The sequence below is a fragment of the Erinaceus europaeus genome, chromosome 4, assembly GCF_950295315.1.
Source record: "Erinaceus europaeus chromosome 4, mEriEur2.1, whole genome shotgun sequence".
Classification (NCBI taxonomy): Eukaryota; Metazoa; Chordata; class Mammalia; order Eulipotyphla; family Erinaceidae; genus Erinaceus; species Erinaceus europaeus.
In genome coordinates this window covers 135,676,023-135,698,748 of record NC_080165.1, presented here as the reverse complement: position 1 = coordinate 135,698,748, position 22,726 = coordinate 135,676,023, and the positions used below count along the sequence as shown (strand labels likewise).

General features: G+C 40.7%; 1 protein-coding gene across 2 annotated transcripts in view; it reads right to left on the bottom strand.

Moving 5' to 3' along the window:
* Positions 1-14,150, bottom strand: part of FRK (fyn related Src family tyrosine kinase) — a 138,169-nt gene extending 124,019 nt beyond the window's left edge. For both annotated transcript variants that reach the window (XM_016187243.2, XM_007521056.3), the window contains exon 1: positions 13,181-14,150. In XM_016187243.2, the coding sequence (XP_016042729.1) occupies positions 13,181-13,581 (401 nt within the window). In that variant the 5' untranslated portion in view covers positions 13,582-14,150. The remainder of the gene's footprint in view (positions 1-13,180) is intronic.
* Between the last annotated feature and the right edge of the window lie 8,576 nt (positions 14,151-22,726).

The window sequence follows — 22,726 nt, the reverse complement described above, 5'->3', positions numbered from 1 at the left end:
GCAATAATAGTGTCTAGAAAGTTATGTACATTGGCTCCTCTACTCTAAAACCTAGAACTTAACTATTCTCCACACATAACCCCAAAACTTGGACAAATAGTTTTCCTAGAGGAAAAGCATGATTGATTTTTTTTCCAATGCTTTTGGAAGGCCTACTTCCACTAAGTTGAAGAAGAACCCATACCTTGTTCTTACTTTGTCCCAACCTCTAAATGCCAAATAGCCAAATCTACCAAAGAACATTGAAAAGCTACCAGCTTTTATGCTCTAGAAGAGGGGGAAAAAAAAAACAACTTTTTTAAACTCCAAGCAAGCAGAGACATGGATTTTAGGACCTTGTACTATCTGCTCAGAGATAGATGCAGATATGTTCCACCACACCTTGACTCCCACATTTGCTTTTCCTTAGCTCTGATCCTCAGGTTACACCCAAGTCCACAGAAGTGCCCTCACACACAGCACTTCTACAGTGACCCAACCTAGCTATATCTTAGCTTAATCATTCAAAGTCCATGATGACATTACGTATTCAATGCAGAATCGTAGACAAAGCATGAACGCACAAGTTATAACTGTCTCTCTTTATTACATGCTGTCACCCATACTTACCTTTTTTAATTTTCTTTCTTTCTCTTTTTCTTTTTTTCTTTCTTTCTTTATTTTTGCCTCCAGTAGCTGGGGCACTATAAATCCACCGCTTCTGGAGGCCTTTGTTTTGTTTTATTAGATAAAGACAGAGAGAAATTGAGAGAGGATGGAGAAACAGAAAGCGAGAGAGAAAAAGACACCTGCAGACCCTCTTCACCACTAGTCCATGAGGGTATCCTTTCACGTAGTGCTATGTGCACTTATCCTGGTGTGCCATCTCCCAGCCCCCCTAATTTTATTTCTTTTATTTTAATGAGAGAGCAATAGAGATGAGAGTACTTCTCAGTTCTGGTTTATGGTGGTGCTGGGAGATTGAGCCGGGAAAGCAGAGCCTCAGGCATGAGACTTTTACAGAACCGTAATTTATTTTATTTTAAGAAACTTCTTAGTCATCATCAGTAATCTTCCAGTAAATTTAATTATCTTTATTTCTTTATCATGACCTTTCTTAAGCACTTAATTCAAGTTTGGCTCTTCATTTGCTATCTACTTATATGGGGTGGGGGGGGCTCTGCTTTAATAATGTCTTCATTGTTTCTCCTAGAAGCCATTTTTCCCCATTTTGTTGCCCTTGTTGTTGTTTGGGAGACCTGAGAGGAATAAAGAGGGGAGGGGAAGACAAAAGGGGAGAGCTAGATGGGGATCAGGGGGTGTGTGGTTAAAATGTTATTTGGAAAACCAAGAAATGTTACCGACTACTGTATTTTACTGTCAATAGTACCCAAACTCTTTAATGCCACATTCATGGTCATTTCCAAAAATGTCTCCTATCCTGTCTTTCCAGATACATTTCCCACTGTTCTTTTCATGAACAAAACTATACAGCCTGCCATTCTCCAAAAATACTTTCCAATCCCTTCTGTGTATTTAATACCTTGTACTAAATTTTCCTATCAATAAACACTGAATAAGATGTTGTTTCATTACAGGGAATTTGCAGTTTCAAGTGGAAATTGAGGATCTTCTACAGAGATTGTGAACTCTGTGAAGTAGAAACACTGTCTCCCATAGTTTTCCAAAAACAGTGAAGGAAAAAAAATAATAAGAATCCTGCTCTCCAAAACTTCCAGTCTCATATGAGATACAAAACTTTTACAATTAGTCATTATTGATAAAAGTCTGAACACTGGAGGCAGGCAAGTCTTTGTTCCATCATTTCTTACTCTGAGTTTGTCTAACCTATCTTCAGTCTCGTTATCTGTAAACAGGTATAACAGAAGTATCTGACTCATAAGGTTATAAGATAATAAAATAATGCAAGTGAATTCATGTGGTGAAGAGCAGAATAATGAATCTTAATTAATGTTGGTCATTACAACCAATATATTAAAAAGAAATCATGGCAAGAACCTATTCTGAAATATTAATTTAAAAATTTGGGGAAAAATATTTCTTACTCATTTGGACAGTGAGCTGCTTTGCCAGGTGTGCGACCCAGGCAGAGGCCGGCTCCCACAACTCTGAAGGAAGTTTCAGCGCCGTAGTTTCTTTCACTGTCTTTGTCTCTGCCTCACTATGTCTCTCTTAATAAAATAATAATAATAGGGTGGGGGTGGGTGGATGGGATGGACATAGTCTTTTGGTGGTGGGAATGGTGTTTATGTACACTCCTAGTAAAGTGTAGTCATATAAATCACTAGTTAATTAATATGAGAGGGGGAAAATTAATTGTATGTCTTGAAGTTTTTAAAACACAGACTGAGTCTTTTTAATAAATAGGCTGTGTATTTGATATGCTGACTCTCTCAAAAGCCTAGACCAAGTAGATGAGAAGCAACCAATGGCACAGCTACATACAGATACTGGGTACAATACAGCAAACCCTAACAAAAGGACTTTTCAAAGTTAACCCAATTACCAAATAATGTGATGATAACATTAACTATTCATTGTCTTTTTGACCCCTAAGACAGCAGGAACCTCACATCTCCACTGTAGAGCCTATATTTCCCCTAGTCCTGGAACCTTAGGATAGGGCCCACTTTCCTGCATGCCTCTCCCAATCCATATCAAATAATATTGCATCTGCCGATCGCAACCTAATCAGTGTTAACGAGTGCCACCTCAACATGCTTCAGCTCAGACTGTGTCCAGAGACTTCACGTGTGGAATCACAACCCTTCAGCTTCATTACTCGGGTGAGACCTTTCCTTTCATAGTATTCTCTAATTCCATCCCAGGTGGTTCACTTTCTAACAAAGTCCCAAAACCTAGATATAGACCAGGTTCTGTGAGAGAGAACATATGTTCACACTTATCCATAAACTAGTGCAAAATATATACCTGAAAGCAGTAGTACACTAGAGTTTGCAGTGAGTACCCCCCTAACACTTCCTCTCCACTATTCCAACCTTTGGGTCCATGATTGCTCAACAATTTGTTTGGCTTTGTATGTTAACTCTCTTTTCAGCCACCAGGTTCCAGATGACATCAGGATGCCGGCCAGGCTTCCCTAGACTGAAGACCCCCCCAATGTGTCCTGGAGCTCCGCTTCCCCAGAGACACACCCTACTAGGGAAAGAGAGAGGCAGACTGGGAGTATGGACCGACCAGTCAACATCCATGTTCAACTAGGAAGCAATTACAGAAGCCAGACCTTCTACCTTCTGCAACCCACAATGACCCTGGGTCCATGCTCCCAGAGAGATAGAGAGTGGGAAAGCTATCAGGGGAGGGGATGGGATATGGAGACTGGGTGGTGGGAATTGTGTGGAGTTGTACGCCTCCTACCCTATGGTTTTGTTAATTTATCCTTTCTTAAATAAAAAATAAATTTTAAAAAACACATTAAAAACTCACAGCAAACTATAGTTGTTTTTTTTTAGTCATATGAATGTTAAATCATTATTATCAATTATTTTCTCCCACTGTTTAGAACTTGTAGTTTAGGAAACAATGAAGATAATTTGTGGTTTGTAGCATTAATTCTACTTAGTTTGGAACCTTAGAATAATTTGATTTTTTCTCTCCTTAAATCATTAATGCATTTTCCACAACATATTTAAATATATTAATAAGGATATTGGTTGGGAGTCGGGCGGTAACACAGCGGGTTAAGCGAATGTGGTGTGAAGCACAAGGACCGTGGTTAGGATCCTGGTTCGAGCCCCCCCCACCACCACCAGTGGTGAAGCAGGTCTGCTGGTGTGTATCTTTCCCCCTCTCTGTCTTGCCCTCCTCTCTCCATTTCTCTCTGTCCTATCCAACAATGACGACATCAATAAAACAATAATAACTACAACAACAATAAAAAAAAAGGGCAACAAAAAGGAAAATAAATAAATAAATATAAAAAAATATTTGCTGTGCTGACATTTTAAGTCTAAGTTGCATGATTAGCTTTTTGTTGTAATTGAAAACCAGTTGATCTGTACTTTATTATCTGCTCAATATTATGATTTTAAGTTAATTTGTTAAACAAGAATTGCATCTTTCTTTTTTAATTTTTTTTTTTTACTCTTTTACTTATTTATTATTGGATTGTGGTAGAAAGAAATTGAGGGAGTCAAGGAAGTAGCACAGTGGGTTGAGCGCACGTGGCACAAAGCACAAGGACTAGAGTAAGGATCCCAGTTCGAGCCCTGGGCTCCCCACCTGCACAAGTGGTGAAGCAGATCTGAAGGTCTTTCTCTCCCCCTCTCTGTCTTCCCCTCCTCTCTCCATTTCTCTTTGTCCTGTCCAACAACGAGAACAACAATAATAACTACAATAATAAAAAACAAGGGCAACAAAAGGGAATAAATAAATATAAAAAAAGTCATTGCTGTCAAATTCTGCTTAGAAGACCTGGTTATTTGCAGATAGTTGTTTATTTGGATATCCATTTAACCAGTCATTGTTTATGAGTGCTGAACATCCAGAGGCACCCAAGGTCATGGCTGCCCTTCCCCCAGATAGAGCTTTTAGTCTTCTACAAAAACATATGAGCAGGGGCCAGGCGGTAGCAGCGGGTTAAGTGCACATGACGCAAAGCGCGAGGGCAAAAAAAAAAAAGTATCCTGGTTCGAGTCCCCAGCTACCCAACTGCAGGAGGGTCACCTCACGGACAGTGAAGCAGGTCTACAGGTGTCTACCCTTCTCTTCCTCCTCATTGTCTTCCCCTCCTCTCTATCCAACAACAGCAATGGCAACAATAGCATTAACAACAACAACAAGGGCAACAAAAATGGGGAAAATGGCCTCCAGGAGTAGTGGATTCATTGTGCAGGCACCAAGCCCCAGTGATAACAAAATGACAAATGATTCAAATGGCTCAAGAGGGGAACAAACACTTCAGATAGTCTATAGAGTCAGGAAAAGCCTCAAAGATGAAGCCTGAAGCATGAGTGAAAGTGGGATCTGGAAAAGAGGAAGACTAGAGTTGCAGAAAGAACACACCTCTGAGGGCCAGGTGGTGGTGCACCGGGTGAGAGCATGTATTACAATGCTCAAGGACCCGGGTTTGAGCCCCCGTCCCCAACTACAGGGGAAAAGCTTAACGAGTGGTGAAGCAGGGCTACAGGTGTGTTTCTGTCTCTCTCCCTCTCTATCACCCCCTCCCTCTTGATTTCTGGCTGTCTCTATCCAATAAAGATAATAATAAATTTTTAAAAATTTTTTTAAACTTAAAAAAAAAAAAAGAACACACCTGGGCGGAGGGTAGATAGCATAATGGTTATGCAAACAGACTCTCATGCCTGAGGCACCAAAGTCCCAGGTTCAATCCCCCCGCACCACCATAAGCCACAGCTGAACAGTGCTCTGGTTAATAAATAAATAAATAAAGATAAAAAAGAACACACCTCTGTGTACAGTTCATGAAGGTGAAGGAACATATGGAAAAAAGATTAATGTTGCACACTCTGTGAGATCCATCAAAGAAAGACTGTTTTGAGGCTAGACTGATATAAAGTTTGATCCAGCTAGACAGAATTAAAGGAGATGCTGCCTATGTAAATAATACATAAAATTTCTTCAGTCTTTGCCATTTGCCAAGTTCTCTGCAGTACACTTTCTGCACATACAGCCTAATTTATGTTATACAGTAAGTAATCTTATTAAATCGGTGGTATTTTTACACCTATTTTGCAAACAAGGGACTGAGATAGTGTGATCAAATAAACTGTACAAAGGGAAAACAAAGTGATTTGTATAAAGAACAATTTATAGGCTGCTTGCCCATAATTTAAACTATGCAGATTGATTTCTGAATATGTTAATGTCCTTTTCTTTCTTTCTTTGTTAAAAGTACATTTAATTTTTCATTGAATACTACTTTGTTTTAGCATTTCTCATAGAATTGTAAAATAGCTTTTTTTTTCCCCTTTTGTTGCCCTTGTTGTTTATCGTAGTTGCTGTTATTATTGTTGTTATTATTGCTGTCATTGTTGTTGGATAGGACAGAGAGAAATGGAGAGAGATGGGGGAGAGGGGAAAAGAAAGATAGGCACCTGCAGACCTGCTTCACCACCTGTGAAGAGACCCCCCTGCAGCTGGGAGCCAGGGCTCGAACTGGGATCCTTACGCAGGTCCTTGCTCTTTGAGCCACCTGCGCTTAACCTGCTGCACCATCGCCAGGCTCCTGGACTGTAAGAGAACATTGTTAATCAGAAGTTTTAGGTTTTTTTTTTTTTTTAATACTCTTTATCACTTTGTCAGGAAAATAATGATTTATACAAGACACATTAATATAATGTTTTATTTCCCCATAATAAGTGTCTAAACGTCACTCCTATTATCAAGGTAGGTCTTCCTCCTCCATTGTAATGTACTGGGTCGCCAACGTCCTCTCAACCACAATTCCCAAGGCCCACCCCCAGGCCTTAAGCTTTGTTGCAACAGATCACACACCTCATCCCAGTTTCATCCTGTATTTCCCCTCCCCCCACCTTTGTTTCTTAAATTCTAGCTATGTGAGATTATCCTGTAAATTTCCCATACCCTTTTAGTTGATCTCACTTACCATTATTCCTTCAAGTCCCATCCAAGATGTCACAAAAGACAAGGTTTTCATCAGTTCTGAGAGCAAGTAATATTACAATGTGTATATATACCACAACTTTCTTAAGCACTTGTTTGTCACTGAGCATCTATATTGCTTCCAAGTCTGAAGCAGCACTGCTGTTAATATAGGTGTACATAGATCTCCCTACCCTAGGATCCGACAAGTCATCTCCCAAGGATTTTCCAAAGACAGAAAGACCTATCTGAAGAGATCTATGAAAGTTTAATCTTTAGGGAGTCGGGCGGTAGTGCAGCGGATTAAGCGCACGTGGCCAAAGCGCAAGGGCCAGCTTAAGTATCTGAGTCTGAGCCCCCCCCCTCCCCACCTGCAGGGGGAGTCGCTTCATAGACGGTGATGCAGGTCTGCAGGTGTCTCTCTTTCTCTCCTCCCCTCTGTCTTTCCCTCCTCTCTCCATTTCTCTCTGTCCTATCTAACAACGATGACACAAATGACAACAATAACTACAACAACAACAAAAAATAATAAGGACAACAAAAGGCAAACTAAATAAATAAATATTAAAAAAAAAAGTTTAACCTTTAAACCACATTGTTCTTCTGTCCTTAACAAACTTAAGATTCAAAAGCTGCTTTCACATCCCTGCTAATAAAATATTCTACTGACATCTTAGGGTGAAAATAACTAGGAATACTGTGTACAAGATCAGTTGGATAACTACAAAATTCAGCAGTATTCAAATTGTCAAATAGCAAAGCCACAATTACATTTATAAATGGTAAAGTTAAATAGACATCCTAGCTTCTTCCAACATGAAGACCCCAAATGTCATCTGCTATATTATTACCTTTAGGTTCCTGATTAAACAATTTGTTCTGCTTTATGTTTTAATGTTTTTCAGCCACCAAATTACAGATGCTACCATGACACCATCCTGACTTCCCTGAGCAGACAACCTCACCAATGTGTCCTGGAACCCCCACCTCCCCAGTGCTCTGCCCCAATAGGCAAAAATAGAAACAGGCTGAGGGTAAGGATTGACCTGTCAATGCCCGTGTCCAGCAGAGAAGCAATTACAGAAGCCAGACCTTCCACCTTCTGCACCCCATAAAGATCTTTGGTTCATACTCCCAGGGGGATAAAGAATAGGGAAGCTTCCAATGGAGGGAATAAGATGTGGAGCTCTGGTAGTGGAAATAGTGTGGAATTGTACCCCTCTTATCCCATTATCTTGTCAATCATATTAAGTCAGAAATTTTAAAAATACAGGAAAAAATAAAAGAATATTTCTGGGACTGAGTGGGGCTCATCTGGTAGGGTGTGTGTTACAGTGCACAAGGATGCTGGCTCCAGCTCCTGGTTTCAGCTTCATGAGTGATGGAGCAGTATTGCAGGCATCTCTCTCTCTCTCTCTCTCTCTATTTTACCCCCCCTCTCAATTTCTCTTTGTCTCTATACAAAGTAAATAGATCAAATTAAATTAAAATATATCAAAATATTTTTAAAAGGGCAACAAAAAGGAAAATAAATAAACACAAAAATTAAAATTAAAAATATAGTGGTCCGGGAGGTGGTGCAGTGGCTAAGGCACTAGACTCTCAAGCATGAGGTCTTGAGTTCAATCCCTGGCTACACATGTACCAAAGTGATGTCTGGTTCTTTCTCTCTCTCCTATCTTTCTCATTAATAAATAAATAAAATCTTAAAAAAAAATTTTTAATATATATAAAGAAGGTTTCTGAGGCTATGCCACTTTATTTCTCCTTGCTACTTTCTTCAAGTAAGACAGTGGCAATAGCCATAAATTATACAAAATTTTGAAATAATTCTAAGCTATTACATTACAGAGGAGCATGAGTAGCAAAATATGTCCTAAGAGGATGGAGAGAAATTTCTTTTTTCACTTTGCACTTTATAAAATTCTAGCAGTCTCATCAGATATACATAAATCACCAACAAAATCATGGATTGTAGACATTTACTCTTGTTTTCTCCTTTCAAAGAAGCCTATAAAATAATGAATGGTGGGAGTCAGGCGGTAGCTCAACAGGTTGAGTGCCGGTGGTGCAAAGCCCAAGGACGGGCATAAGGATCCTGGTCTGAACCCCAGCTCACCACCTGCAGGGGAGTCACTTCACAAGCGGTGAAGCAGGTCTGTAGGTGTTGGGCATTACGCCAGCTCCCCCTGCTCCAAGCTGCACTGCTTGATGCTGTGGTCTATTGACATAATCACTGTTTTGCCTGAGACCCGCCCTGCCTGCAGGGTATCCTTTAATCCCAATAGTTAGAACCTTCACAACAGCTGCTATGGAAGCTTTTTACCTTTGGCTCTTTTCTTTTCTCCACCCCCTCTCCTAGCCATTTCCTTTTCCGGCCTGCCACTTCCATTTCAAAAGATATAAAGGCGTTGTCTCTGATCAATAAAGGCATCGCATTGCGTTCCGCTCAGCCGCGAGTTCCTGCTCTCTTCTCTCGACGCTAGCCCGGCATGTAGGTGTCTTTCTCTCCCCCTCTGTCTTCCCTTCCTCTCTCCATTTCTCTCTGTCCTATCCAACAACAACGGCATCAATAACAATAATAGCAACAAGGGCAACAAAAATGGGAGGGCTGGGGAAGTAGCCTCCAGGAGCAGTAGATTCACAGTGCCAGCACCGAGTCCCAGCAATAACCCTGGAGGCAAAAAAAAATAATAATAAAATAAAATAATTAATGGGAAAAAAGCTGGAAATAATCTAATTTTGCTTGGTAACATAAGGAATTTTTTTTTTAATGTACAAAAACCTTTTTAGTCTAACTTAGTATATCTGTATGCAGACACCTTCTTTTTAAGCCATTGTACATAAATAAAGCTATATGTAAATTATACTGGTTTATATGATAATCGTTTTGTTTTCATAATATGAAAACTTGGATACTTCTGCAATGTATATAATACAATATGTAGCTGTTTGTGCTACTTGGCTCCAAAATTTAGAAATAACTCCATACCTTTATTCTCCGGGTGAAATTTAAAATTTAGTATCTCTAAAATCACTATGAGTAAAAAAGTCACTGAGAATTCTGAGTAATCCATGCGTAAGTTTTTTGAGGAATTACATGCTGAAGATGTGGTAGAAATGCACTCATAAAATAAATTCTTTCTTGCTAACAACTCTTGCCGTTGAAGAGAATCTTAAAATATTAACAAACCTGGGAGCCAGGCAGTGACACAGAGGGTTTAAGCACACATAGCGGAAAGCCCAAGGACCAGAGTAAGGATCCTGGCTCGAGCTCCCAGCTCCCCACCTGCAAGGGGTTTGCTTCACAGGCAGTGAAGTAGGTCTGCAAGTGTCTTTCTCTCTCTTTCTCTGTCTTCCTCTCCTCTCTCAATTTCTCTCTGTCCTATCCAATAACAACAGCAATAACAACAACAACAACGATAAACAACTAGGTCAACAAAAGGGGAAAAAAAATAAAATAGGGAGTCAGGCGCTAGCGCAGTGGGTTAAGCGCACCTGGCACAAAGTGCAAGGACCACTGTAAGGATCCCGGTTCATGTCCACTGGCTCCCCCACTTCCAGGGGTAGTCACCTGCTTGAAGCAGGTCTGCAAGTGTCTATCTTTCTCTCCACCTCTCTGTCTTCCCCTCCTTTCTCCATTTCTCTCTGTCCTATCCAGCAATGACTACAACAAAAAAAAACAAGGGCAACAAAAGGGAATAAATAAAAATAAATATTTTTTAAAAATTAAAAATAACAAACCTCTCATATTTATATTTGACTTTGGAAATGGTTTCTTTCTTAGCATCATATTCCTAGACTAGCAAGTGTTGCTACATGTAAATTCTGGTTCTTCTACTAAGAAGGAGCTGTAAGAGGTCATAACTAGCAGAGAAACAGCACAGCTGAGTGTATTAATTGAGTGGACACCTTCCTCCTTGGTGCCCAGCCAAAGACTACTAAAGGACTACTCATCCTGGCACGCTTTGCTCAGCTCCCTCCCTCAGCCTTCGTCTGAGGCCGTCGAACCATCTGATAGACACTTTCTCTAGGTTGCTAGCACGAATTCAGGATCCTAGAAAACAAGCCATCCTTGTAATTAAGCCATTAGTTTTAGACTTCAAATAGTAATAAAATTGTACTGATTTAAAATGATGTACCTGGGCATTTAGTAACTGCCTGCTGTAAAAGAGAATTAAAACACACACACACACACACACACACACACACACACACACACACGGGGGCTGGGTGGTGGCACACCTGGCTGAGCACATGTATTATAATGCAGAAGGACCCAGGTTTGAGCCCCCGTTCCCTCTTGCAGGGGGAAAGCTTTACGAGAGATGAAGCAGGGCTGCAGGTATCTCTCTGTCTCTCTCCCTATCACCCCCTCCTTGATTTCTGGCTGTCTCTATCCAATAAATAAAGATCATAATAAATAAATAAATAAATAAATAAAAAGAATTTATTCTATAAAATGGGTTCATTTTCTGAGAGGTATTTCATTAGAACCAAGCAATAATTAAAGCTGATGACAGACTCACGAGGTCTACCCCTCAGACAGAAAGGATTCATTTACTGACTCTGTATCTAATCCCACCACCACAACCTTCTACCTTTCCTGCTCAAAATGGTCACTACTGGCCTTGTCACTGAAGGGATGGATGAATGGATGGATGGATGGATGGATGGATGGATGGATGGATGGATGGATGGATGGGCAGACAGATGGGTGAATAAATACGTTAATTTTTCCTCTTTTGTTCCAATATACTTCATAGGATTATTTAAACATCATTGTAAAGCCTTTACCCGCTTCTAGATAAACGTTGGCATTATTTTTCTTCTTAAAAATTAGCAAATTTCCACAGTTGTCCAGCTGCTAATCACAGTAAAATCTGAAAGTTCTTAGCGCATGTGGCTCAAAGAGCAAGGACTTGCATAAAGATCCCCGTTGCAGCCCCCAGCTGCCCACCTGCTAGGGGTTCACTTCACAATCGGTGAAGCAGGTCTGCAGGTGTCTATCTTTCTCTCCCCCTCTCTGTCTTGCCCTCCTCTCTCCATTTCTCTCTGTCCTATCTAACAATGATGACATCAATAACAACAACAGTAATAACCACAACAACAATAAAAAACAACAAGGGCAACAAAAGGGAAAATAAGTAATTATAAAAATTAAAAACTGAAAGTTCTTATCATTTAAATAACATAACTCTAGCTCTGGGATTCAAATATATATATTGGAAAAATATATAACAAAAAATTAGCTTCTTCTAAATGTTACTATCTATGTTCCTTAGCTTTGAGTGTGTCTACCAAAATGAAATGGATTGAATGGATTAAAGTGAAAATTAGGGCTTGTGTTGACACTTCAAACGTTTGAAAGTCACCCGGGCAAATAATTCAGCCTGGGGGACCAGGCAGCGGTAAACCTGGTTAAGCACATTATAGTGCGCAAGGACCCATGTTCAAGCAGGTCTGCAGGTGTCTATCTTTCTCTCCCCCTCTGTCTTGCCCTCCTCTCTCCCTCTGGGTCCCCACCTACAAGCGGTGAAACTATACTGCGGGTCTCTTCACTATCTATCTCCCCTGCTCCTCTCAATTTCCCTGTCTCTATTCAATAATAAATAAATAAATAATTTTTAAAAGAAAAGTTACTTATTAAAAAATAGTTCACTCAGAGCACCGGTGTTTATGTACGAGAATCCTAGCGGCCCCAGGTTCATCTCCAGTACCACCCTAAACCAAAGCAGAGAGGTGCTCTGGCTATCTCTTTCTCTGACTCACTTTCATTCTTTCTCTTTCATTAACAATAAATATATTTTTGGGTGTCAGGTGATAGCGCACATGGCACAAAGTGCAAGGACCGGCATAAGGATCCTGGTTCAAGCCCCCGGCTCCCCACTTGCAGGGAGGTGGCTTCCCAGGCAGTGAAGGTGTCTATCTTACTCTATCTTCCCAGGTGTCTATCTTACTCTCCCCCTCTCTGTCTTCTCTCCCCATTTCTCTCTGTCCTATCCAACACCAATTACATCAATGACAACAATAATAATAACCACAACAACAGTTAAACAACAAAGGCAACAAAAAGGGAAAAAGAAAAAAAAAGCCTCCAGGAACAGTGGATTCAGTGATACAGGCACCGAGCCCCAGCAATAACCCTAGAGGCAAAATAAATAAATAATTTTTTTTAATTTGAAAGAGACTTTAAAAAGATCTAGGCATCGTATGTTTTTACGTGTGGCTTAAGGAAGATCTATAATAGTCTTGCAAATGAATACAGTTGTGTTATTAAAATAGATGGGACTTCTTTCCCAACCAAAGAAAAGGCAGAGTATTATATGCACCTTTTGTTTATGTTGACAAAAACTCACCCAAGACCTGTGGGTATACGCACCGTAATACAAGTGAATCCAACAATTACTTTACAGTTTCACTCTCACTTAGCAGGGGAAGTTTGTTTCAATTCCAAGGCTCTTGCCAGTAAGTACTTCCTCATACTTTCTAGGCTGCACTTTGGAAATTAAAAGGTTGCTGACAGGTAAGAAGGGAAGCTCATTACCTGCCCTCAAAGAGTTGAGAAATAAAATGTGGTTTTTATACTACTCACGGCTCTGCCTGTAGGCTCCTGTCCTCTGCCACATAGTTAGAGGGGATATAGCCCTGAAGTTGCTGGCTGGAGCCAACCGCCCTTTCCTCCAGGTGCCTGGCGAGCCACCAACCCTCATGAGAAGTGTCCAGGACTTGGAGTTTATCCCCTGCATGGAAGCTCAGGTCCTCTGCTGTGCGAGCCTGGTAATCAAACAGAGCCACAAAATAGTGGTTGTGGTTTTTCTCATGATTCTCACGCTGTGACAGGGGCTCATCACAGGACCAGCGGGCCACTGGGTTCTTAATCACCACAGGTTGTGCTCCTAGGTTCTCGGTCCCCTCAGAGCTGTCTTCCTCCTGGAACAAGCAGGGGAGACAGGGTTTCATGTAAATCCAGAGCCTCAGGCACACGTAGCTCATGGTGCCTTGCTAGGGAGGTGGGGAGAGGGGCTTCTCCCTCTCCCCTAAGTCTCTTGAGATCCACTTTCTTCTCTTCCTCTAGCAGGCAATTTTTAAATCAGTACCGATTCCTCAGGCTTTGGCGAGTGTACAAAGTCCTGTTTCAGCAACAATCCATCCAGCAGACTCGGCTACAACAAGCTCCACTAGGAGACACACACTAGGCTCTCCGTAGCTGACTGTCCTTGCTGCCCCCGGGCAAAACTGAATGGAAACCCGGAAAGCTGCTCCCTGGGAAGACACCTTTTCTTCTTGTCTTCTCTGGAATACCACAGCAAAAAGAAATTTGATTTACTTAGGCAAACTTCAGGAAGCAGAAAAAACTCAGCCTGCTGTCTGTTCCAAGAAAAAGTTAACAAGTAAAAGATGTAAATTCCAGGTAAAAACTCCGCATTTCGTCTTTGCTTCTTCACTCTCTGTTTCAGGTCTGTCTCTCTAGTTGGACCAGTGATAACCCCCACCGCTCCTTCCTTTCTGCTAATGAGTAACCAGCTAGCTGAGGCTATATCCTTTACCATCCTGAGCTATGAGCAGACTGTAATAATTCCTCTTAACTTCCTGGTTTCTTATTGTCTGTGACCTAAATGGAATTCCTGTTCTCTTTACCTTCCTTCATCCACACCAATGAAAGACCAGCGCCCTCACCAGGAAGCCAAAAACTTTAAAAGCAGCAGCCAAAATTCATACTTCTAGTGAAATGAAACAGACTAGCTCAGTTCAGGTAGCTAAGCTCCCAGCACCAAAGTTAAGCACAGACACACACACACACACACACACACACACACAGACACACACACACACCCCACTAGGGAGAATAGACAAAAACAACTGGGAAAGAACCAATGGGTTCCTCCTACTCCTTTTCCTCAAAGTGTCTAGATTTTAAATAGCTGCACAATATATTTACAGTCTGGAAAGGCAGAGAGTAGTTGACTAAAATGCTGAGGATGGGGCCTAGGTGGGGGTGCAGCCAGTAAACCGAATAAATTACCATGTATTACGATCAAGTTTTGAACCCTCACTTGCAAGGAGGGAAGCTTCAGGAGTAGGCTGCAGCTCTCTCCCTCTCCCTCTCCCTCTCCCTCTCTTTCTCTGTCTTTATCGTATAAATAATAAATACAGTTTTAATATGTCAGGGACTAAAATATTGCTTTTTTCCAGAGATATTTAATGTCCCATCTCTCATGATTGTTTTTGAAAAACACACTAGGTGACAAGCAGAGAAAAAAAAAAATCAAAGGAGTGAGAGTGTGTGTGTGTGTGTGTGTGTGTGTGTGTGTGTACACACTGATGAGAGGCTCTGTTAAACTTTAGCTCACAGATACACACCAGTTCTTGGGATAGTAGTCAGCAGGAGCTCAGAACCTAAGAAAGCAAGAGGTGAGGACAGCAATACAAGGCAGACAATGGTCTCATCCCCTCACAAATGTGTACCCTGGATGCAACTCCTGGGCCATGGATTTGGATAATCAATACACCTCCATTTTCACCAGCAGATAGCACTGAAATCTTGTTTATGCCATGTTGCTTGTTTTTATTTCAGATATTTAAAAGTTTCTCTCTTAAATTCAAGTTCTCTAAGTGTTAGGGGAGCTCTGAGCCTGGTTAACTTAGCCTCAGTACAATTTCAAACTTCCTGTCCTTTTCATTGTATAAGGTTTTTAAAAAGAAAAAAAAAAAAGGAAAGAATGAAAACTTGAGAACCATGATGTCAGCCCCAACCTTCTATTACACTCTACTAAAAGTGGACATTCAGGATGCACAGACCATTTGGTTAGAACAAGAAATTCAGACGTGTGCCAAAAATTCTCTGATTATCTTCTGAGGCAGGGAAGAAGCAGAATATTTTCCTTTCTTTGAATTTTTTTCCAGGTCTACCATATTTTTAATATTTATTTATTTTATTATTTTTTAATTTTTTGTTTATTTAAAAAAGGAGACATTAACAAAACCATAGGATAAGAGGGATACAACTCCACACAATTTCCATCACCAGATCTCCGTATCCCATCCCCTCCCCTGATAGCTTTCCCATTCTTTAACCCACTGGGAGCGTGGACCCAGGGTCATTGTGGGATGCAGAAGGTGGAAGGTCTGGCTTCTGTAATTGCTTCCCCACTGAAGCTGGGCATTGACAGATCAATCCATACTTCCAGCCTGTCTCTCTCTTTCCCTAATGGGGAAGGGCTCTGGGGAAGCAGAGCTCCAGGACACATTAGTGGGGTCGTCTGTCCGGTGAAGTCTGGTCTGCATCATGCTAGCATCTGGAACCTGATAGCTGAAAAAGAGAGTTAACATACAAAGCCAAACAAATTGTTGAACAATCAAGGCTGGAATAGTGCAGATGAAGAGTTGAGGGGTCCTCCATTTTATAGATCGCTAGTAGGTATATTTTAGTTATGTTTCAAAAGGTTTATTTTTTTAATTTGGTAGAGACAAAAAAAAATAAGTAGGGTGGAGAGAGAGCGAGCGCTGTAGCATGGCTCTACCACTCATGAAGCTGACCCTGCAGCTGGGAGCAGGGGCTTAAAACCAGTTCCTTCTACATAGTAATGCGTGTGCTCTACCAGGTCCACCATCACTTGGCTCCAAGAAGGAACAGTCTGAAAAGAATAGAAAGTCAAAGTTGATTCAGATGTAATCTGTCTGCTTGTGATGCAGTACCTAAAATATGATCCCATACTTTAGACAAAAGACAAAATGGCAATAATATAATATTGAGAAGTTGCAGGGTTATCTTGTCTCTAATAAAATTTTAATTATAAAAATATAGGATGTTTTGGTGAATGGTAGCACACTTGATTGAGGTTCCAATGCACAAGGACCCAGTTTCAAGCCACCAGTCCACACCTGTAGGGGAATATCTTTGCAAGTGGTGAAGCAGGGATGCAGGTGTCTCTCTGTCTCTCTGCCTCTCTACCTCCCCCTTCCTCTCAATTCTAACAGTCTCTATACAATAAATAAATATAGTTTAAAAAATTAATCGTGTGTGTGTGTGTGTGTGTGTGTGTGTGTGTGATTTTTCAATACCCCTAAAAAGAACCATAGGAGTTACAATAGTTTTCCACAGATTGGCTTATGAATGGAAGAAGATTTGGAAGTAGCCAGAGAAGTCTATTCAAAACCAATTTGTAAAGTTCAAACTTCAAAAACAAAAAAAGTGATGGTTCTAGCTTAAGTATGCCTCTGCAATTGTTATGACAAAGCATTCTGGGAAAAGACACAATGTCAAATCTGCAGAGCATAGTCCCTGAACTAGTGAATGAAATTGAAAAATCACTCAACCATCCAAAGATGTCAAGGAAGCAGTGGCCTGAGAAAGCAGAGCCAAGGGTTTGGGAAGACAAAGCATGTTCTTTGTATTAATGCTGTGTCGTATGCTTTACATTGGCTTGTTCTAGCCCTCCCCCTCCAAGAGAATTGGATGAGTCCTGTTAATTTCGCGGGCCTGCTTGGCCCCGCCCCAAGGGACCCTGGGAGAGGGTTCCTGAGTTCCCCAGTGAGAGAGTTCCGGAGTTCGAGAGTGCGAGAGTGCGAGAGTTTCAGAGTTCGAGAGTAAGAGAGAGGGTTCCTGAGTTCGAGAGTGCCAGAGTTCCTGAGTTCCGGAGTTCGAGAGTGCGAGGGTGCGAGTTTCTGAGTTCGAGAGTAAGGGACAGGGTTCCTGAGTTCCAGAGTAAAAGAGAGAGTGCTTGCGCCGCCGCAAAGAGACAGCAGAGTTCTGTTTGGTGATTAGTTTGTCTTAGTTTATGAATCGTTGTTCCTGAATAAAGAAATACAGCTGCCCTGCCCAGCCGTTGTCTCCGCGTCTCTGTTCACCACCGTGAAGCTAGCCGGCCGAGGCCAACCTGCCCAGCTAGAGCCTACGAATTTTAACAACAATGCTGCTAGGATTCTGTAATTACCCGGGCTTGAAGCCTTACAAGTCATGTGGTTGCTTTCAACTAATCAATCACTAACTTCTGCTCAGCCTTCCTTTTCATTAATTTCACACATTGCTTTTTGTTAAACTCTTCTGGATGACAACTTGTTGCTATACCCAAAACTAGAAGTACTAGTCTCCCTGGAGAACAGTTACTCCAGAGCCCCCTACCAGGTCTCTTTTTCTCTAGCATATTCCCAATCTCTGATTCATTTTGCACACCACTCCTGGAATGATGTTTTAGAATAGCAACCATGTCGAAAACGATATGAATAGCAGCAAAAGTAGCTATCCATTTGGGAAGGCTTTTCTATCAAGGCCTGTGCTGAAAATGTTGAAAAATTACTTGTGTCATTTCATTTCCACCAAAAAAAAGTTATAGGGAGTCGAGCTAGCGGGTTAAGCGCACATGGCGCAAAGAGCAATAAGGATCATGGTCCGAGCCTCGGCTCCCCACCTGCAGGGGAGTCGCTTCACAGGCTGTGAAGCAGGTCTGCAGGTGTCTGTCTTTTTCTCCCCCTCTTTCTTCCCCTCCTCTCTCCATTTCTCTCTGTCCTATCCAAAAACAACATCAATAATAACTACAACAATGAAACAACAAGGGCAACAAAAGGAAACAAATAAAAAAAAGTTATGGAAGATAAGTTTTGTTTTGTCTTTCATATTAGAGAAATGGAAATGGAAATTTAGAGATATCAAAGAATGTGCCCAAAGTCATACAGCCACCAAGTGGCTGAATCAGGATTTACATCCTGGTCTCAGTCTGATACCAGAGTCTGAGATTTTTATTCATTTATTTATTTATTTCTCTATAAACTGCTGTATCTGTTGGTTTTGTTTATCCATTTTATTTTAGTTTGTTGGGGGTCAGTGGTTTACAGTATAGTCTTTAATACACTGTGACAATCTCTCATCTCCCTTTGATTAGTGTCTAGGAGTAACACCAACACCCCAATAACCTTTCATTCTGTCATTTTCCCTCCTTCCCCAGAGACCTTTGCTTTGGTGCAATACACCACACCCAGGCAAATGCAAATAAAAGCAACAGCGAGATACCACTTTACACTGAGAGTGTCAGAAATGTCAACTGCTGGAGAGGCTGTGAGGGGTGGGGTCTGAGATTTTTATCTTCGCAGTTTTAAATAAGAAAGAAAAAGCCTCAAACATAGTGTCACACTCCTCTAAAATCCTTACAGAGCATCCAACATTGTTAAAATAAAACTTAAACTCATGCACAAGGCCCTGTTACTTCGCTGAAATCACAGCCCCTAACTCTCCTATACGCAGCCTGTGATGCAACTTCACTTCAGAACCAGTTGCCTAAGGCCCTCTTCCCTATCGCACTTTTGCTTCCTTCTCTGCCTGCTCTGGAGATTTGCTTGTGATTTTTCCAGGTATATTTAAGAGACACTTTCTTTACCATAATTCAGTAACAACTACTACTTGTGCACTCCTAAAAACTGGCACACACACACATAATTGAATTCCATTTGGTTCATTTATTTATTCTTTCTCTATAAGAGAACAAAATTTCCTTCTCTGAATCTTCAATGCCTTCTACAATGATCACTATATAAATAATGGACAATCAATATCTGTTGAAGGAAGAAGAAAGGGACAGAGAGAGAGAAAGAGAGAAAGAGCAAAAGGAAGGAAAAAGGAAGGAAGGAAGGAAGGAAGGAAGGAAGGAAGGAAGGAAGGAAGGAAGGAAGGAAGGATGGAAAATCACTAGTCTGAAGTAATCACACATAAATATTCACTATGAATGCAAAAGTTCTTATAATGTGGACAGTGCTAGGACCACCAAGAAAAGGGTGACTTCCTTGCTTCGGAATCCTTTTCCTGCATTGCTGACTATTAACTGAATACCAGATTTCTTTGCCAACCTCCTGAACCGGTTTTCCTGCCTACAATCACTCTCTCTCCCATCTTTGTAGCAAATGGCTGGCTACCACATTAATCATTTTTAAATCAACTCTCCTGCACAATAACCTTCAACTAATCTTCACTGCTGGGAAGATAGGCTTGGAAGTCAAAGTTAAAGGTATATCCTGTGGTTAGCAGGGAGCTGTACCCTTCCATTACTACCTAACATTAACCCTCCCACTCAGTTTAATTAGTTTACTGCATCTCTCAACATGTCTCCGCCTTTCCCACATCTGAGCCTTTTTTTTTTTACCACTCTTCTGCTTAGTCTTCCTCCCACTTGCAACAAAATCCTGCCTGCATTTTCAGATCCTAATAAAAAAAAAAAAAACCACAATATGCTTAGCCCTCCTTGTTAATTTCTACCGAAATGTTTTCCTCTTCTTCCCATGGTTCTATTTCCTGCTACTGCTACACTCTAAACAGACATAGCATTAAATAGCTGCAACCATGCTCTCAATATCGTTTTACTGAACGCTGCGAAAGAAAGCTCCAACGCTATTCAATTTGATAACAGGACAAATTAACGATCTCTAAATTCTGCCGTATCACTAATATTGCTCAAAATTATTTTCAGTGTCCACTGCCATTCTCTTCATTTTATCCTATCTCCTAATCAAAGAGATAGTTCACTAGGATGAGTACATGCTTTAACATGTGAGACTCAAGTATGGTCTGTGTGTGTGTGTGTGTGTGTGTGTGTGTGTGTGTGTGTGTGTCTATGTCTGTTTCTATCTTTCTGTATCACACACACAAAGATGTATTTATACCTACAAATCTTTACATTTCATTTCTTTCTAGAACAAGTATACTACTTACCTACTCAATGTCAAGTTTCTTCTTTCTTACTAACAGGACTTTAATAGATGACAAAAGCAAGAGACTACATTTCTCAGTCCTTGTTAAAGTTAGAAGTGTCTAATAAAATGTAAGGAAAAGTCATTGGGTGGGGTTTCAGCAAAGAGTTTGTTTGCTTGCTTTTTTGTTTGTTTTTGTTTGTTTGTTTTTGCCACCAAGGGCTGGGTGTTCATTAGTTAAGAGAAAGATAGGAGGAGAGAGAGAAAGAACCAGATGTCACTCTGGTACATGTGCTACCAAGGGATAGAACTCAGGAACTCATGCTTGAGAGTTCAATGCTTTATCCACTGCGCCACCCCCCTCCCCATCACAACAATAATTCCTTTCCTTACCCTCATTTCTCTTTCCTCTTGCCTAGAACTCAGTTGATATGACTGAACCTCCAGTAGATATTTTAAATCCTAAGGTGATCTAAAAAATGTAAGAAGCAGAAAAGACAAACAGGAAACCTACGTGTCAGGAGTGAATTTAGGCTTGTTTACAGTATGACGTGCAAATTATCTTCCTTCTATGGAAGTATGTTTACTTTTTCTTATATGTACTTAAGATGACTCTTAACTGATAGGCTTTCAATGAAAGAAAAGTTGATTAAATCTTATGTCTGTGTTCTTGCTACTATTCCTTTGTGGAGTCTGATCCCATTAATTAGCTCTTTTCCTGCCTTTCTCAATAAATGCTTCCTTTTAAGCCTACAGTCAAGATCAAGCTTCTTAGGCATTAAAAAGAAAAGAAAAATAATAAAAGAAAAGCAGAGGGAGTCGGGCTGTAGCGCAGCAGGTTAAGCGCAGGTGGCGCAAAGCACAGGGACCGGCATAAGGATCCCGGTTCGAAACCCGGCTCCCCACCTGCAGGGGAGTCGCTTCACAGGCGGTGAAGCAGGTCTGCAGGTGTCTGTCTTTCTCTCCTCCTCTCTGCCTTCCCCTCCTCTCTCCATTTCTCTCTGTCCTATCCAACAATGACAACAACAATAATAACTACAACAATAAAACACAAGGGCAACAAAAGGGAATAAATAAAATAAATATCTAAAAAATTTTTAAAAAAGAAAAGAAAAATAATAAAAGAAAAGCAGAAAGCCAGTGAGATAGCTCAAAACTAGGGAACAGGTACTATACTTCTTAGATCCCAGGTTAGATCCCCAGGACTGTCATATATTAAAGTTTAGTTGTGCTTTGTTCTCTGTCTTTCCTAAAGAAAATAAAGTCTTAAAAAAAAAGAAATGAAATGAAATGAAATGAAATGAAAAGAAAAGAAAAGAAAAGAAAAGAAAAGAAAAGAAAAGAAAAGAAAAGAAAGGAAATCAAGTTATCCCACACTAGTTAACCCACTACTGTGGGTCACATTTCTCAGAGAACTGATGAATGCTTGATCGTTCCTATTGTTCTCTCCAGTTTCCACTCAATAGACTACAAGCCAATTTTCACTTCAGTCAGACCCCAGAACAGGGGAGATAGTATAATGGTGATGCAAAAGACTCTCATTCCTGTGGCTCTGAGGCCTCAAGTTCATTCCCCCAGCACCAACATAAGCCAGAGCTGAGCAGTGCTCTAGAATCTTGCTCTCTCTTTCTCTCTTTCTCTCTCTCTCTTTCTCTAAAATATATTTAAAAAAAAAAAGAAAAATAAGAAATAGGAAAAAGTTGATTCCCCTGATGTCATTAATACCTTGCCATTTGCTGAATAAAATAACTTTTTTGCAAATCCTCACCTGACTACTTTGTGTGTACTAAAAAAGACACTTGTTTTAAGCTTTTCATGATGCTATTCTTGTTTTCTTTATCTGACAGTATCTTGCAGGCTTATCTTCCTGTATACTTAACCCTTAGAGTTGAGGTTATCTGGTCATCTTTTTTATTATTTATTTATTTATTGAGGGATTCGTGATTTACAGTCGACACTGAAATACAACAGTTTGTACATGTGTAGTGTTTCCACATAACAACAGAACCCCCACTAGGTCCTCCTCTGCCATCATGTTCCAGGACCTGGACCCTCCCCTGACCCCAGAGTCTTTTATTTTGGTGCAATACACAAACTAACTGGAATCTTTCACTGACTTCTTTTCTTCTTCTATACACATATTGTGTGGCGACCCGAACTGCCCCTGCGGCTACAGACAGACTATGACCCACATAGTCAACGACTGCCACCTCTCCAGATTCAAAGGAGGTCTCAAAACTTTACATCAGACTCAACCTGACGCTGTTGACTGGCTACGGAAGAAGGGCAAACGCTAGAAGAAGAATTGTGTGGCCACACCATCTGCATCCCATGGCTTCAAATGCCCTTAACTCTCATACCTACATCTCCATCCAATACTGGTCTGCTAAGATCCCAAATATATATATACATACAACTTTTATAGACTGTCCAAAAAAATTCTCAATTTTGTTTTTAGTATGTA